Genomic DNA, 18,709 nt, shown 5'->3' with positions numbered 1-18,709 from the left:
GGGCCATGTATAAGCTGTAGTTATAGAAGGGTAAGTGAGGGCCATGTATAAGCTGTAGTTATAGAAGGGTAAGTGAGGTCCATGTATAAGTTGTAGTTATAGAAGGGTAAGTGATAGCCATGTATAACTGTAGTTATAGAAGGGTAAGTGAGGGCCATGTATAAACTGTAGTTATAGAAGGGTAAGTGATAGCCATGTATAACTGTAGTTATAGAAGGGTAAGTGAGGGCCATGTATAAGCTGTAGTTATAGAAGGGTAAGTAAGGGCCATGTATAAGCTGTAGTTATAGAAGGGTAAGTGATAGCCATGTTTAAGCTGTAGTTATAGAAGGGTAAGTGATAGCCATGTATAAGCTGTAGTTATAGAAGGGTAAGTGATAGCCATGTATAAGCTGTAGTTATAGAAGGGTAAGTGATAGACATGTATAAGGTGTAGTTATAGAAGGGTAAGTGATAGCCATGTATAAGCTGTAGTTATAGAAAGGTAAGTGATAGCCATGTATAAGCTGTAGTTATAGAAGGGTAAGTGATAGACATGTATAAGCTGTAGTTATAGAAGGGTAAGTGATAGCCATGTATAACTGTAGTTATAGAAGGGTAAGTGATAGACATGTATAACTGTAGTTATAGAAGGGTAAGTGATAGACATGTATAACTGTAGTTAGGGAAGGGTAAGTGAGGGCCATGTATAAGCTGTAGTTATAGAAGGGTAAGTGAGGGCCATGTATAAACTGTAGTTATAGAAGGGTAAGTGAGGGCCATGTATAACTGTAGTTATAGAAGGGTAAGTGAGGGCCATGTATAAACTGTAGTTATAGAAGGGTAAGTGATAGCCATGTATAAGCTGTAGTTATAGAAGGGTAAGTGAGGGCCATGTATAAACTGTAGTTATAGAAGGGTAAGTGAGGGCCATGTATAAGCTGTAGTTATAGAAGGGTAAGTAAGGGCCATGTATAACTGTAGTTATAGAAGGGTAAGTGATAGCCATGTATAAACTGTAGTTATAGAAGGGTAAGTGATAGCCATGTATAAACTGTAGTTATAGAAGGGTAAGTGAGGGCCATGTATAAGCTGTAGTTATAGAAGGGTAAGTGATAGCCATGTATAAGTTGTAGTTATAGAAGGGTAAGTGATAGCCATGTATAAGCTGTAGTTATAGAAGGGTAAGTGAGGGCCATGTATAAGTTGTAGTTATAGAAGGGTAAGTGAGGGCCATGTATAAGCTGTAGTTATAGAAGGGTAAGTGATAGCCATGTATAAGCTGTAGTTATAGAAGGGTAAGTGAGGGCCATGTATAAGCTGTAGTTATAGAAGGGTAAGTGATAGCCATGTATAAGCTGTAGTTATAGAAGGGTAAGTGAGGGCCATGTATAAGCTGTAGTTATAGAAGGGTAAGTGAGGGCCATGTATAAGTTGTAGTTATAGAAGGGTAAGTGATAGCCATGTATAAGCTGTAGTTATAGAAGGGTAAGTGATAGCCATGTATAAACTGTAGTTATAGAAGGGTAAGTGAGGGCCATGTATAAGTTGTAGTTATAGAAGGGTAAGTGAGGTCCATGTATAAGCTGTAGTTATAGAAGGGTAAGTGATAGCCATGTATAAGCTGTAGTTATAGAAGGGTAAGTGAGGGCCATGTATAAACTGTAGTTATAGAAGGGTAAGTGATAGCCATGTATAAGCTGTAGTTATAGAAGGGTAAGTGATAGCCATGTATAAGCTGTAGCTATAGAAGGGTAAGTGATAGCCATGTATAACTGTTGTTATAGAAGGGTAAGTGAGGGCCATGTATAAGCTGTAGTTATAGAAGGGTAAGTGATAGCCATGTATAAGCTGTAGTTATAGAAGGGTAAGTGAGGGCCATGTATAAGCTGTAGTTATAGAAGGGTAAGTGAGGGCCATGTATAAGCTGTAGTTATAGAAGGGTAAGTGATAGCCATGTATAAGCTGTAGTTATAGAAGGGTAAGTGATAGCCATGTATAAGCTGTAGTTATAGAAGGGTAAGTGAGGGCCATGTATAAACTGTAGTTATGGAAGGGTAAGTGATAGCCATGTATAAGCTGTAGTTATAGAAGGGTAAGTGAGGGCCATGTATAAGTTGTAGTTATAGAAGGGTAAGTGAGGGCCATGTATAAGCTGTAGTTATAGAAGGGTAAGTGAGGGCCATGTATAACTGTAGTTATAGAAGGGTAAGTGAGGGCCATGTATAAACTGTAGTTATGGAAGGGTAAGTGATAGCCATGTATAAGCTGTAGTTATAGAAGGGTAAGTGATAGCAATGTATAAGCTGTAGTTATGGAAGGGTAAGTGATAGCAATGTATAAGCTGTAGTTATGGAAGGGTAAGTGATAGCCATGTATAAGCTGTAGTTATAGAAGGGTAAGTGATAGCCATGTATAAGCTGTAGTTATAGAAGGGTAAGTGAGGGCCATGTATAAGCTGTAGTTATGGAAGGGTAAGTGAGGGCCATGTATAAGCTGTAGTTATAGAAGGGTAAGTGAGGGCCATGTATAAGCTGTAGTTATAGAAGGGTAAGTGAGGGCCATGTATAAGCTGTAGTTATAGAAGGGTAAGTGAGAGCCATGTATAAGCTGTAGTTATAGAAGGGTAAGTGAGGGCCATGTATAAGCTGTAGTTATGGAAGGGTAAGTGATAGCCATGTATAAGCTGTAGTTATAGAAGGGTAAGTGAGGGCCATGTATAAGCTGTAGTTATAGAAGGGTAAGTGAGGGCCATGTATAAGCTGTAGTTATAGAAGGGTAAGTGGGGGCCATGTATAAGCTGTAGTTATAGAAGGGTAAGTGAGGGTCATGTATAAGCTGTAGTTATAGAAGGGTAAGTGATAGCCATGTATAAGCTGTAGTTATAGAAGGGTAAGTGATAGCCATGTATAAGCTGTAGTTATAGAAGGGTAAGTGAGGGCCATGTATAAGCTGTAGTTATAGAAGGGTAAGTGAGGGCCATGTATAAGCTGTAGTTATAGAAGGGTAAGTGATAGCCATGTATAAGCTGTAGTTATAGAAGGGTAAGTGAGGGCCATGTATAAGCTGTAGTTATAGAAGGGTAAGTGAGGGCCATGTATAAGCTGTAGTTATAGAAGGGTAAGTGATAGCCATGTATAAGCTGTAGTTATAGAAGGGTAAGTGAGGGCCATGTATAAACTGTAGTTATAGAAGGGTAAGTGAGGCCAGGTATAAGCTGTAGTTATAGAAGGGTAAGTGAGGCCAGGTATAAGCGGTCACAATAATACTATCATGGTTGATTGTCTCTCTTACATCAGTTCTGACTTACTTTTTATGACACATCACTTGGCCCACGGAGAACAACATTTTTTGGTTATTTCCATCAGATCTTTTCTTTGGAATTATCTGAAAGTATGTATTATTGCATTTTAAAACAAAGTCCGTAATCCTGAATAACATGTGTCTATTGATATAATCGAAGTTTATCTATATAGAAGGAACATTTAATAAAATACAATGGGTTTATAATTGAAAAAATAACTCGGAAATACAAATGTGGAACCAAGAACTTTTTGTTTACTCAAAACAAGTACTCACAGTAAAATGCAGAGAATAGCTTAGTCAGGATACAGCATTAGCCGAACTCTGAACTGTGCCTGTATATGTAACTCCTGTATCCCTGTATGTGTCTGTATATATCCCTCCTGTATGCCTATATGTTAAATTTAGATTTATATTTCTCATATACCTCTTTGTTTTTCTTCTCTTTGTACGTCTGTCCTTGTTCTTCTACTGTCCTGGTAAGGTAGTTCACCAGTGAAGCCTGTGAATGGTCTAGTTCTGCTATCCTCTCTAACATACGTGACGTCTGGTCAAAGATTAGCAGTAGATACAGACAGTATAAAGCAAAATAAAATGAGATACAGGCAGTGTACAGCAAAACTATATGTGAAATCATTCTTAAATAATTTGGCAAATTCAGTCTCACATATTCAACGCTTACAGGGAGATAATTCTGTATACTTGTATGTGAGTGACTTTAAACAGATCAATCATTGTTAAGATTGACAATAGTGATCATTGTTGATCAGAGTGGAATGCTTTGTTTCAAAACCTACATGTAAGTCATAACATTGAGAACAGTATTGAGTAGTAAATATAACTTAGGAAGCCTCACCCGACAAAGGTTGATGCCCAGGTGAAGGTTGACACGGACACTCAACAGAAGAATATCTACATCCTTCTGGAGACAGAATGAGGGAGAGATCAAGTGCATTCCTAAGACCAAGGAGACCATCCCCAATGCTGCTCTGCTGGCGTCCTATATTAATCAGGTTACGACACATCCTCCTGTACACCTGTGGGTAACAACACACCAAAACACTGACGGAAGATAGAACTGTACACCTGTGACAGGGGTAACAACACACCAAAACACTGACGGAAGATAGATCTGTACACCTGTGACAGGGGTAACAACACACCAAAACACTGACAGAAGATGGATCTGTACACCTGTGACGGGGTAACAACACACCAAAACACTGACGGAAGATAGATCTGTACACCTGTGACAGGGGTAACAACACACCAAAACACTGATGGAAGATGGATCTGTACACCTGTGACAGGGGTAACAACACATCAAAACACTGACGGAAGATAAGAACTGTACACCTGTGACAGGGGTAACAACACACCAAAACACTGACGGAAGATATGATTTGTACACCTGTGGGTAACAACACACCAAAACACTGACGGAAGATAGATCTGTACACCTGTGACAGGGGTAACAACACACCAAAACACTGACGGAAGATAAGATCTGTACACCTGTGACAGGGCTAACAACACACCAAAACACTGACGGAAGATAAGATCTGTACACCTGTGACAGGGGTAACAACACACCAAAACACTGACGGAAGATATGATCTGTACACCTGTGATGGGGGTAACAACACACCAAAACACTGACGGAAGATAAGATCTGTACACCTGTGACAGGGGTAACAACACACCAAAACACTGACGGAAGATATGATTTGTACACATGTGGGTAACACCACACCAAACACTGACGGAAGATAAGATCTGTACACCTGTGGGTAACAAAACACCAAAACACTGATGGAAGATAAGATCTGTACACCTGTGACAGGGGTAACAACACACCAAAACACTGACGGAAGATAAGATCTGTACACCTGTGGGTAACAACACACCAAAACACTGACGGAAGATGGATCTGTACACCTGTGACAGGGGTAACAACACACCAAAACACTGACGGAAGATAAGATCTGTACACCTGTGACAGGGGTAACAACACACCAAAACACTGATGGAAGATAAGATCTGTACACCTGTGGGTAACAACACACCAAAACACTGATGGAAGATGGATCTGTACACCTGTGGGTAACAACACAGCAAAACACTGACAGAAGATGGATCTGTACACCTGTGACGGGGGAACAACACACCAAAACACTGATGGAAGATAAGATCTGTACACCTGTGGGTAACAAGACACCAAACACTGACGGAAGATAGATCTGTACACCTGTGACAGGGGTAACAACACACCAAAACACTGATGGAAGATGGATCTGTACACCTGTGACGGGGGTAACAACACACCAAAACACTGATGGAAGATAGATCTGTACACCTGTGACAGGGGTAACAACACACCAAAACACTGACGGAAGATAAGATCTGTACACCTGTGACAGGGGTAACAACACACCAAAACACTGACGGAAGATAAGATCTGTACACCTGTGGGTAACAACACACCAAAACACTGACGGAAGATGGATCTGTACACCTGTGACGGGGGTAACAACACACCAAAACACTGACGGAAGATAAGATCTGTACACCTGTGGGTAACAACACACCAAAACACTGACGGAAGATAAGATCTGTACACCTGTGGGTAACAACACACCAAAACACTGACGGAAGATAAGATCTGTACACCTGTGGGTAACAACACACCAAACACTGACGGAAGATAAGATCTGTACACCTGTGGGTAACAACACACCAAAACACTGACGGAAGATAAGATCTGTACACCTGTGACAGGGCTAACAACACACCAAAACACTGATGGAAGATAAGATCTGTACACCTGTGACAGGGCTAACAACACACCAAAACACTGACGGAAGATAAGATCTGTACACCTGTGACAGGGGTAACAACACACCAAACACTGACGGAAGATAGATCTGTACACCTGTGATGGGGTAACAACACACCAAAACACTGACGGAAGATAGATCTGTACACCTGTGAGTAACAACACACCAAAACACTGACGGAAGATGGATCTGTACACCTGTGGGTAACAACACACCAAAACACTGACGGAAGATAAGAACTGTACACCTGTGACAGGGGTAACAACACACCAAAACACTGACGGAAGATAGAACTGTACACCTGTGACAGGGGTAACAACACACCAAAATACTGACGGAAGATAAGATCTGTACACCTGTGGGTAACAACACACCAAAACACTGACGGAAGATAGAACTGTACACCTGTGACAGGGGTAACAACACACCAAAATACTGACGGAAGATAGAACTGTACACCTGTGACGGGGGTAACAAAACACTGTAGTCTGACGGAAGATAACATATAATCATTCTAACTGTCCAAATGTCACATTAATATACTCCACAATTATTGCTCGATATGAATTGGAAGTATACATTAAGAGTGCAATACATAATTTTGATGTACACCATATACATGGACTACATTATATAGCTAGTGATATATTTTGATGATCATGTGAAATACTGTCGCTGCTAAAAATGTTTCACTGTTTGTGCAATATGAACATACTGTGTATAAACAATAGGCATTTAAAGATTTTGCTTCTCACCTCTATTGGGTCGATCCCAGAGAAGACTTTGGAGGAGATGAACATACTACCTGGGAGCCCGAAGGTATTAGGTAAGCTCTCTTCACTCAGGAATTTGCCTTTATTGAAGGCATCAATGTAGGTGAACTGCTGATTAGGTGTTGCCCTGAAATAATCAAAGGGCCAAAGGCCCTGAGAAACGTCAGGGTCTGAGGTCATATTATAAGAAATTTAAAATAGGATTTTATAGTCAGACAGTTACATTTGTATCAGATGAAATGTCTTCATCTGGCCCTGGTATTTCTATTCTATATATATTCAAGAAAACATGTATAACATATATCAGCTGACAACTTTACAATAGCTGAGTATAGTTCTTTCCCCATTTCTTTAATGCTTGTGGAAGATTATTGATATACTCCTGTATCAGTAAAGCTGCTTGTAAACTTTGAAAAAAGAATCAACTGAGCGACAAATAGGTCTATTAACAGAACATGTTGTCAAGTAACTACAACTAAAGATAAAATCCAAGATGTACACAGCCGAAGTTTTTTATTTTATTTATAATTTAAGTTATTAATAAGGCCTATCAAACATATTTTAACATTGATAGAAAATTGCGGTCGCGTTGTCCGACGAGACATATCTAGTTTTGACACCGCGGCCAGTACATCAGTCACGGATCATAATCATTAGATTCTTTTCAAACAACAAATAATAACCGTATTTGATAAAATCCTCACGAAAAACGGCAATATAGTTTGTTACAACTTGCCTTCAATTCCTGGTCATATTTCTTGCGTATTCTAGCGACTTACAAATGAATATGAAACTGCGAACAGTCGTTGGTTTAGTTACAGTAGACATAACCGCCATTTTGACTGACTAGTGTCGTGAAGAGTCACGTGACAGCTGAAGTTATCTCATGGAATGCTCGGGTGCATTTGACTACGTAAATATGATTGGTTTTAAGCTATCAAATGTTTCTGCATGTGAACTCAGGATGAACAGATGTGGATATTTTCTCTGCGAATGCATGTAAATTTCTACGACGATCAAACTGATTTTTCTACTTTCGTTTTCAAGGCAGTATCGAGACAGAACTACGTAATCCTACGCCAACAAAATTGCATATACTGACGAGGAAAAAGGTTAATAATTATACTCTAAAATAGTCTAGAACACCAAACATTAACATTTCATTTTAAATAATTGCAGTAAACACGATTTACATCACTTAAATTGTGTCAATAATTGCTATCAAAATAGGAACTATATTAGGCTGCGGATGTATATCATTTGTATGACAGAAAAGAGGAATAGTTAGCCGGAACAGATCTATCAGTAACAACATTTTCCCACCACGCCTATAACGGCAGGTGCCAAAGGCACCCTGACGTTAAAAATGTCTCTCAAAGCTACAGTCATTGGAGGTACTATAAATGTAACAGTTGTATCTCATGATCCCTCACCACCCAATTATTAGATTTATAAGATGATGACTCAATCTTAACCAATCAGAGACTTCCATTCCAATTACCATGGCAACATAATTTGTTATGTGAAGTGTCATTTTTTGTACATCATTCTTTATTTGCATGTTAATTAAAGATGATATTATTGCAGGAAACATTCACACTAACTTAACGAGTATAATGTTACAAAATTCACATGTATAATATAGATAATGGTACAATACTAACATTGGGTGCTCCTTCCATTTTAGCAACAGATGCTGAGGGAAGTTTATCAGTTGACACGTGACACCAAGTCTCCTGGCAACAGCAGAGTACACGATGGCTAATGTAATTGGTATACCAAGGCCTCTCTCCAACACCTGATCAGTAGAACACAGTTACAGCTGTCTAGTTTAACACCGATGATGAACAGCTCCTGTCTTAGATATCAAACAGCATTAAAGCTCTACAGTCAATAAAGTGTGTAGTTATTTCCAATAGAATTGTGACCTAAACTGAAAGACTTCAACTGTCTGTAACTGAACGCTATACTGATACATAGTTTTTTAACGTTTTCTAACTCATAAAAACATACAGTCTAATTGTCAATAATAAAACCTATATCAATCAACTGACCATGAGATTTCATAATAAAAATTTGAAAATAGAATTGTCATACCAGCCTCTGGCTAGTCACTGATAAGATCAAATGAAAGTGCTATCCCTGCAATACAGTAATATTTGTAAGATTTGTTCAGGCAAAATCAGAATGTCATTCCGAAATTTATCCAAATACTCTAATATAGTGGATTCTCAAAATTTGAGTGAGCCCCACAGGAAAAGCTAGAGTCAAGTATATAATGAATCTGGAAAATCTCTGTGATACTATACTAGTCTTCTAAATATCACATTACCTTGTGAATGAAGGAATTCTGTTCATCATAGTAGTTGTCTGTATTGCCTCGTAGTTTGTAATCCTGGAACAGAACACCATTTAAGGTCTCCAACAACGTCCGTTCTTGTTCCGAGCTCCATTCTCCTTCGGGTTTACCTACATAACAACAAATCTTAATGATATCATAAAATGGATCAAGAAAATTGAAATAAAAAATATAAATTATACCAATGACACTATAGGTGTATTTCAGCATCAATGACTCAGCTTATTAGATACTATCTTAAATGCTTTTTATACTTTTAAAAGGTTGACTTTCAGAATTCAATGTCATGATGAAATCTGGTACCAATGAATTAAGTGTTTTTTTAGATGTTTACAAAATATTAAATTACAAGCAAATACTTATGTTTGACCACAAATTATGATCTTTTACCTGACAACCAATGCCATGTTTTATTACTGGGTGTACAGTTGAATAAGAGTTTTGAAACATCTGTGTGACTGTATGTGTAATATCTGTAATTTTGTATAACTGCTATTCTAATCATATGATTTAATACAGCTTAAATATAGCTATACAAATACTTTCATACCTGCCAAGTGTTGGTGATATTATATTTCAAGCAACATTGATTTTTGAGCAATAATGCCGATATTCAAACTAACATTTGAAACAATCTTGAATCTACAGTACAATATGTCAAGCATTGAGTGTAGTGAGAATTAGGTACGCTTGAATCAATGTAATTTTAAATACTATACCATCTTTGAAGCTGCTTGATATGTTTTCAGGACATTTGGTTATAACTTGTGCAGTCATATGATCAAGTAAATCATACACATTATTTTCAATGATGTTTTCTGTCGGCCGGCACCATTGTGACAAGAGGATTGCACCTGTGAACACAATGAAATATATCCCACTTAATGTGAAGTTGGTACTTAAAATGTTTGTGAACATAGTATTGTAATAATACACTATGTTTTTCAAAAAGAAATATTTATTACGAATAATATACATATATAAATTCTTTGTTGATTATGTAAATATCAGGGCAATATAGTCCTGTTTCCAGCCACTGATTTCAAGGCTGTTGGTCCCCTAGGATTATATATGGCGTACCAAGAAGGTGATACTTACCTGTTTCCAGCCACTGATTACAAGGCTCTTGGTCCTCAAGGTGGACAGACCATTTCTTTTCCAGGTAATGATGTTGAATATTTCTTAAAACTTTAGCTGCATAAAACTTCTTTGTCAGGTTGTTATGACTGAAAATATAAATACATACATTGTATATGTTCCCAGGATACACTTTATAATGTATACGAGTATGCAGAAATCTCAGCATCACATTTTAGACAAGATTAAAACAATATACATGACAATATAAATATGTTTTTCAATAATTATAACCAGTCTGAGGATCTAGAAGAAACATTGCATGGGAAGTAAATAAACATCAATGATGAATCAATATATCAAAGAGACAACTTTATTTGGTAGTTTATATCAATTTTGGATACTGTCATGATTTGTTTTGATAGGGTACATATGTATACATACCAAGTGATGGTCTGCATTAGTATTTGTTTGTACAGTATTTATTATGATTAATGTCCTAGCTATAGTCAGGGTCATAAAGAACCTGAGTTAGATGATTTGATTATCTCATTTCTTTCACAATAGACAGCTTATTATACATAAATATCAACAGCTACAGTACATTCACCAATACCTCTTGACTGGGGTGTCTTAGAAGTATGTACCTTTGTTGGTCGTGAATAATTTCCATTAACGAGTTCAAAACAATTTCTCCAGCATTGCACTCATCTAACAGTTTTACAAAACCTTCAAAGCCTTCCTCAGAAACCTCTTCACAGCTATAATATGTAGGGGATAAACTCTCCACCATGCTTCTCACTTTCTGTCCTATCACAAAGCATTTTCTGAATTCTGCCGACCAATCGTGTAACTGTGATCGACTGTAGCGTTGTATCAGTCCAGGCCATCTGTTTGTGAATAAAGAATATAGGCTTAAAATATATATGTAGTAACACAATAAATCTATTTTATTTACATGATTTCAAAAAGAGTGGTGCATGATTTCTAAGATCATGCATATCATTTAAAAAATATGTTTTGCTGTATTCAATATGAATACATGATGTATGCACTGAAATAAAAAAAAATGTAAGAGGTAAAAATTAATTTTCCATCTTTTATTTGAATTCATCAAAGTAACTCAATTTAATAATAATTACCTAAACAAGAGGCCCATGGGCCTTAACGGTCACCTGGTTTTTGAAATATTTCAGTAAATTTGATTGACACTTTTTGGCCTGACCCATCAGTCTAAGGGATCAGTCAGGGCCAATATGTGCATACCATTAAGCAGTCATCCCATGCTGATAATGTTAACAAATTTAGAATGAATTTCAAAACAAATAAAACAAATGATAGTCAAAAATGTGATTTCCCTACAACTATAGTAAAGTTTATCCCCTCCCATGGGGCAAACATGATACCCCAGGGCTAGGAAATTCACAGTTATGGTAAAGCACCTTAAGACCCTTCCATCTATGAAGAGTATTTGATTCTACCTTATTTGGGTTGTAAGAAGAAGATCTTTAAAATTTCAGTTAATTTGACCCTTCCCCCCCCCCCCCCCCCCCCCCCCCCCCCCCCATCAGCCCCTGGGGGTCAGTCAGGGCAAACATGTACATACCATCAAACTGTCATCCCAAGCTGATAATGTTAACAAAGTTAGAATGAATTCCAATAAAAACAAGAGGCCCATGGGGCCTGTATCGCTCACCTGGTTGGATTAGACCAAATGTCGAAATAATGTTCATATTCAATTTGTTTTATTTGTAAAACTCTAACAATGCTATATATGGTTATAGTGTGGGAATCCGAACTGCTTTAAAGATTAATGAAGTCCAGACTCTCTAAGGTCTGAAAGATCTCAAGAATTGTTTATAGAACATGCATTCATCACTTTGTGACAAGTAGCGATTTAAAGGAATTACCTCTATTTCACCTATTGGGCCCCAACCCTTTGGCCATTCGGGGGTCAGAGTCACCATTTATGCAAAATCTGTTCCCCTGTTTCTGACCAAATTGGGTTCAAATCCATTCATAACTTGATGACTAATAGCGATTAAAAGGAATTACCTCTATTTCCCCCACTGGGCCCCACCCTTTTGGCCCCTTTAGGGTCAGAGCCACCATTTATGCAAAATCTGTTCCCCTTCCCCCAAGGAAGTTTCGGACCAAATTGGGTTCAAATCCATTCATAATTTTATGACTAGTAGCGATTCAAAGGAATTACTTCTACTTCCCCCACTGGGCCCCGCTCTTTTTGCCCCTTTAGGGTCAGAGTCACCGTTTATGCAAAATCTGTTCCCCTTCCCCCAAGGATGTTTCTGATCAAATTGGGTTCAAATCCATTCATAACGTTATGACTAGTAGGTGATTTAAAGGAATTACCTCAATTTCCCCTATTGGACCCGCCCCTTTGGCCCCTCGGGGGTCAGAGCCACCATTTATGCAAAATCTCTTCCCCTTCCCCCAAGGATGTTTCTGACCAAATTGGGTTCAAATCCATTCATAACTTTATGACTAGTAGAGATTTAGAGGAATTACCTCTATTTCCCATATTTGGCCCTGCCCCTTTGGCCCCTCGGGGGTCAGAATCACCATTTATGCAAAATCTGTTCCCCTTCCCCCAAGGATGTTTCTGACCAAATTGGATTGAAATCCATTCATAACTTTATGACTATTAGTGATTTAAAGGAATTACCTCTATTTCCCCTATTGAGCCCCGCCCCCTTGGCCCCTCGGGGGTCAGAGCCACCATATATGCAAAATCTCTTCCCCTTCCCCCAAGGATGTTTCTGACCAAATTGGGTTCAAATCCATTCATAACTTTATGACTAGTAGCGATTTAAAGGAATTACCTCTATTTCCCCTATTGGGCCCCGCCCCTTTGGCCCCTAAGGGGTCAGAATCACCATTTATGCAAAATCTGTTCCCATTCTGCCAAGGATGTTTCTGGCCAAATTTGGTCAAAATCCAATAAGAACTTTATGACTAGTAGCGATTTGAAGCAAATGTTGACGGACGGACGGACGGACGACGGACGCCGCGCCATGGCATAAGCTCACCGGACCTTTATAAACTATAGTAAGGTTTACCCCCTCCCCAGGGGCAAACATGAGACCCCAGGGTATATGAAATTCACAATTTTGGTAAAGCACCTTTAGACCCTTCCATCTATGAAGAGTATTTGATTCTACCAAATCTGAGAGTAGAGAAGAAGATTTTTGAAATTTCAGTCAATTTGACCCTTTTTGGCCCCGCCCACCAGCCCCTGGGGGTCTACCAGGGCCAACATGTACATACCATCAAACTGTCATCCCAAGCTGATAATTTGAACCAAGTTAGAATGAATTCCAATTGAAATCCAACAAATAATAGTAAAAAATGTGATTTCCCTATATAAACTATAGTAAAGTTTACCCCCTCCCCTGGGGCAAACGTGAGACCCCAGGGTCATGAAATTCACAATTTTCGTAAGGCACATTAAGAACCTTCCATCTATGAAGAGTATTTGATTCTATCATATCTGATAGTAGAGAAGAAGATTTTTGAAATTTCAGTCAATTTGACCCTTTTTGGCAACGCCCACCAGCCCCTGGGGGTCAACCAGGGCCAACATGTACATACCATCAAACTGTCATCCTATGCTGATATTTTGAATCAAGTTAGAATGAATTCCAACACAAATCCAACAAATAATAGTCAAAAATGTGATTTCCCTATATAAACTATAGTAAATTTTACCCACTCCCCAGGGGCAAAGATGAGACCCCAGAGTCATGAAATTCACAATTTTGGTAAAGCACCTTAAGACCCTTTCATCTATGAAGAGTGTTTGATTCCACCTTACCTGAGAGTAGAGAAGAAGATTTTTGAAGTTTTAGTCAATTTGACCCTTTTTGGCCCCGCCCCTCAGGCCCCTGGAGGATGGGGACCATATAATTCACAATTTTGGTTGACCTTTAGCCATAGAAGCTTCCTGCCAAATTTCATTGAATTTAGTTCAGTGGTTTTGGAGAAGAAGTTGAAAATGTAAATTGTTTACGGACGGACGACGGACGACGGACGACGACGGATAAAAGGCGATAAGAATAGGTCATTTGAGACTTTGTCTCAGGTGACCTAAAAAGTCAATTTTCGTCAGATTGAAATACAAATTGAAACAAGAGGCCTAAAGGGCCTTACTCACCTGGATATTTCAGTAATTATGGCAAAATGCTGTATTCAAATTATGTTTCAAACATTTCCCTACTTTTGAACTGCCACAAATGGTTCAAACTAGTAATACAGGTGAACTAAATCCTGTCATTCTCGACAAAGAAAAAGTATTCTAAAGCTCTTTTTTTTTGCTATATTTCCCCAATTAGGCCCACTTTCTCCTGCCCTAAGGGTGTCAAAATCCTTCACTTATACAACATACAGAATTACAAAATAATTCTTCAGACATAATTGTTCAGGACTTAAGTAGCGATTTAAACAGATTCACCTCAATTATGCAATTTGCCCTTTTGGGCCCCATCCCTCCTGACTCAGGGGGGCCACATCCTCCACTTATACAATGATACATTTCCTTGGCCAAATAATGCTCAAGACTTAATTTCTTCAAAATCCATTCAGGTGTTCAGGAGAAGAAGGGATTTAAAGCTACCGGTAATCAGGATTTACCTTAATTTCCATACTCTCTGCCTCTCTGGCCCCGATAGGCCAGGGAGCTACAACCTCTATTTATACAATGTATTTCCTTTGTCCAATAATGCCCCAGACCAAATTTCATCAGAATCCATTCAGGCGTTTATGACAAGTAGGGGTTTAAATGATTAACCTCAATTTCCCCAAAAGGCCCCCATCCCTCCGTCCCAAGGGGATCAACACCTCAAGGCTTTTTCTGGGGGCTTTTTCGGGCCCCATTCCCAATTGAAATTATTTCATATTTAAACCAAATACCCAAAATTTGCAGTTTACTCCTGAAAAAATCTTCCCCAATTTTCTTCCCAAAATGAGACAAAACGGCCCTAACTCAAACCATTGAGAAAAAATCCTGACTCTCTAGATCTGTTCATTATATACATGTACAATGTTAGATTTCCTTTGCCCAATTATGCTCCAGACAGGCAAAAAAAATGTAAATAATTATATCATTACAAAGGGCAATTAGCCTGTAAGTTACTGTCAAATAATTTCTATTTTCGAGCTCGTCACAGATCTTGTTGATATATGGTTGCATATACAACATATTATATAATAATAATAATATAAAGGACAATACCCTGTAAGTTACGGTCAATTGATTCCGCTTTTTGAACTCGGCCAAGATCTTTTTGATATCTGATTGCCATATATAGTTTCAACAAACTTGGTTGATCTTAACTTAAGTTTTCGTGTTCACAAGGTCATTGTTGACAGACAGACAGATAGCCTGAGTTTCCTCTGGCCCTGACAATAACACCAGACATGGTGTCAGGGCCAGAGGAAACTTTGGCTTCATCTTCAGCTAGTCCATTATAAAGGCCTCTGGATATTGTTTTGGTTCTGACGGCGCCCGTTATAAGTTTCTCGGGTCCGAGTTTCCTCTGGACCCCCACACCATAAATGGCTCTTACATTGTCGGGAGTAAATCAAATAGTCAGACGGGTTAAAAGATGTCAATTTAATCCTTTGCATACAATATTATGTTAAATGAGACACACAGAATGGTGTCATTCCTCTGTTTTCAGCAGTAGCTACACTTCAGTTTTTTTTCTATTTACAGTAGACCTACTGTAACGTTACTGTTTCAGTACCTCTGTTGCATCTTCCGTCGCCATAATTCCTTACTCTGACAGACATCCTTTATAACTGTGCATGTTTGTGAAATGTTACAAATATCTTTAGCATTCAAAATCTCATTCTGCAATATCAAATCTATTAGTTCATGAGGAAGATCAAGAAAATTGACATCCAAATCATCAGACATCGAAAGTTCTGCATCTGTGACGGCCATCTTTATTGTTTACGAAATGGGGACTTATCCGTGATTGAATTTGGGTGAAATTCACATCAGGTATTGCAATTTTTTCCCAAAAATAACACCAGCAACGAAATAGAAAAATCAAAAATTTTAAACAGATTGACAAATAGCCTGTTTCACAGATATCATGTGCTACTAATTGATATTTAGACCTATACTGTAGTTTGAAAGATATTTAAAGGGAGCGGTTCGTAATTATGAATCTACCACCATCTAGAGTTGTCGTTCCTTATACGACCTTACATGGGCCGCTTTCGTTTTTGCGGTCCAAACGGTTAGACCAGTCTGACCGGTGTTGTTCATTTATGATACAAAGATGCGTACGGACCTGGTGATTTTATATTGTTTTCAGACGAGCTTTGACAAAAACATGAAATGCCTGTATTAACATTTTCAGGTCAGTCATGTTTCAAATATTACATTTAAAAACTGACGAATAGGCTTGTCGCATAAACGACTAGCTAGGCCCGGCCCCTTGTTAGGTCTGAAATATGTAACACTTATTTTAATAAGAATGATTAGATTTCGGCTTTTAAATGTTTTGAAAATTTCTGACAGATTATTTGGTATATCAGGGATTTTTTTTTCATATACATATCAGAAAAGATGCTTGGACTTTTTATTATTTTTTTTTATCTAAAGATGTGGACAAATATAAAGATGGAATGTACCGAGATTTAACGCCTACCATAAAAGTTTTAAGTGCTTCTTCTTGGTCGACGGTTCCCTAAATTTAACGCTACACACATTGCTCAATATATGAAGACTATACAACGTAGTCACAGAACAGCAAGGCACACAGATAAAGGCAATGGAACCGTTTAAATATCCGGAATTGGCCCTAAAGCGGTACAAAAACAGTGCCAAAGCGAAAGGGGGGTGGGGGTACAGGCCACAATGTCATTCCGTATATCAAAGGTATATATCCGAAACCATCCAGAGAATATAACGCGGCCATGACGTAACTACAGACACGAAGCCATATCACACAAGACACTCCAAAGCATCCTAGTACATCCAAATAATAAAACACTCTAGGGAAATGTCGCAGAATTAATGTGTCCACAAAATCGGACGCAAAAACTGCGATGCATCGTATTTTGAATAGACGGGGAGACGTAAAGAAGTAAAAAAAAAAAGTTGCTATGGTTGTGTAGTTGGACCTTGGTAAGGTGTAACTAGCGCATTTTCAGACGTTTTGGGTTGCTTGTTTTTACGGAATTTTAATCTGCACCCCCCCCCCCCCCCCCCCCCCTTCCACTAAAACAAAACCGCCCGAAAAACGTGTCATTTTTTGCGAATTTTAATCTAAACAATCCATAAACGTCTACACTGTAACAAATCAGGCATCAATATTTAGAGCACCAATATATTCAGAGCGAGCCCCAAAATCATGAATATTATTTTCGGATCGCCCTCACTAAATAAGCTATTAGCCTAATATTCGGAGCAGGGTCCCAATTCAAAACGCCCGACTGAAGCAGATTTAACTGAAGTTCAGCTTCGATCTGGGTCAGAATAATGTTGATTGTGAGCGCGCTCCAAATATGTACATGTATGTGAGCACGCTCCGCACAGGGTGTTTCGGAGCGTGTTACCGCCATCACGATGTGATGTCTGTGGCGATATTTGTTGCCACATTCCTTATTAGGGGTAAGGCTAGATCCAAAGCCGTTGGTACTTTGATGAAATAGGTCGATCCAAGGCCGTTTGCAATTGGTTGAAATAGGTCAAGTCTAAATTTCTTTGGTCAACTGGTCTTGAAGGGCCATGGGGTAAAAATCGAGAACATGGGCGCCAATGTAACAGAGCGCATGATTAATTAATTTTAAATCACTGCCTCCGCTAGGGATCGAACCCGGGGCCTCTGGCTTACTAGTCTTACGCTCAACCGATCGAGCTAAAGAGAAGATCTCTCTAGCCGAGCGGTATATTGCGGCTAGTATTTACCAGGGTTACACCCATATTTATCCTCACTGCAGCATCTAGGCACCATTGTAAAAAGAAAGGAAGAAAGGGCGCGGAGTACAGAAGGGACCATCATTTATCCGATTCCACAGAGAAGGATATACACCATCGGGAACAGGAAGGAATACCAAGCTAAGGATTCTTGGAGATTCAGGAGCCTGGCAGATGTGAGTGGATCTTGGTGATATGAAATTGGTCGAAACAACACTAAGATCAGACATAAAGCTGTTATCACCCAACAAACAGAAACTGGTGATGGTACAACTGACTGTGAGACGAGGGGTGAATCAGCACATGAAAGGAAGAAACTGGTGATGGTGGAACTGACTGCGAGACGAGGGGTGAATTAGCACGTGAAAGGAAGAAGTGCAAGTGTGCAGAGCTGACAGAGGAGTGTGGCAGAAAAGACTTGCAGGCCAGGGAC

At 38.8% G+C, this 18,709-nt stretch overlaps 1 protein-coding gene across 1 annotated transcript in view; it reads right to left on the bottom strand.

Annotated features, from left to right (window-relative positions):
* The window catches only part of LOC117332347 (F-box only protein 21-like), a 37,996-nt gene extending 21,706 nt beyond the window's left edge, over positions 1-16,290 (bottom strand). Inside the window, exons 1-11 of the mRNA XM_033891233.1 lie at positions 16,091-16,290; positions 10,976-11,218; positions 10,350-10,477; positions 9,971-10,105; positions 9,225-9,361; positions 8,557-8,690; positions 6,875-7,019; positions 4,139-4,319; positions 3,710-3,829; positions 3,606-3,673; positions 3,290-3,447 (exon numbers count right to left, since the gene is read on the bottom strand). Coding sequence (XP_033747124.1) covers positions 3,290-3,447; positions 3,606-3,673; positions 3,710-3,829; positions 4,139-4,319; positions 6,875-7,019; positions 8,557-8,690; positions 9,225-9,361; positions 9,971-10,105; positions 10,350-10,477; positions 10,976-11,218; positions 16,091-16,290 — 1,649 coding nt within the window. The remainder of the gene's footprint in view (positions 1-3,289; positions 3,448-3,605; positions 3,674-3,709; positions 3,830-4,138; positions 4,320-6,874; positions 7,020-8,556; positions 8,691-9,224; positions 9,362-9,970; positions 10,106-10,349; positions 10,478-10,975; positions 11,219-16,090) is intronic.
* Between the last annotated feature and the right edge of the window lie 2,419 nt (positions 16,291-18,709).

This window comes from Pecten maximus, chromosome 8, assembly GCF_902652985.1.
Source record: "Pecten maximus chromosome 8, xPecMax1.1, whole genome shotgun sequence".
In the NCBI taxonomy this organism is placed as follows: domain Eukaryota; kingdom Metazoa; phylum Mollusca; class Bivalvia; order Pectinida; family Pectinidae; genus Pecten; species Pecten maximus.
Note: the sequence above shows the minus strand (reverse complement) of the source record. Positions and strands in the feature narration are given on the sequence as shown.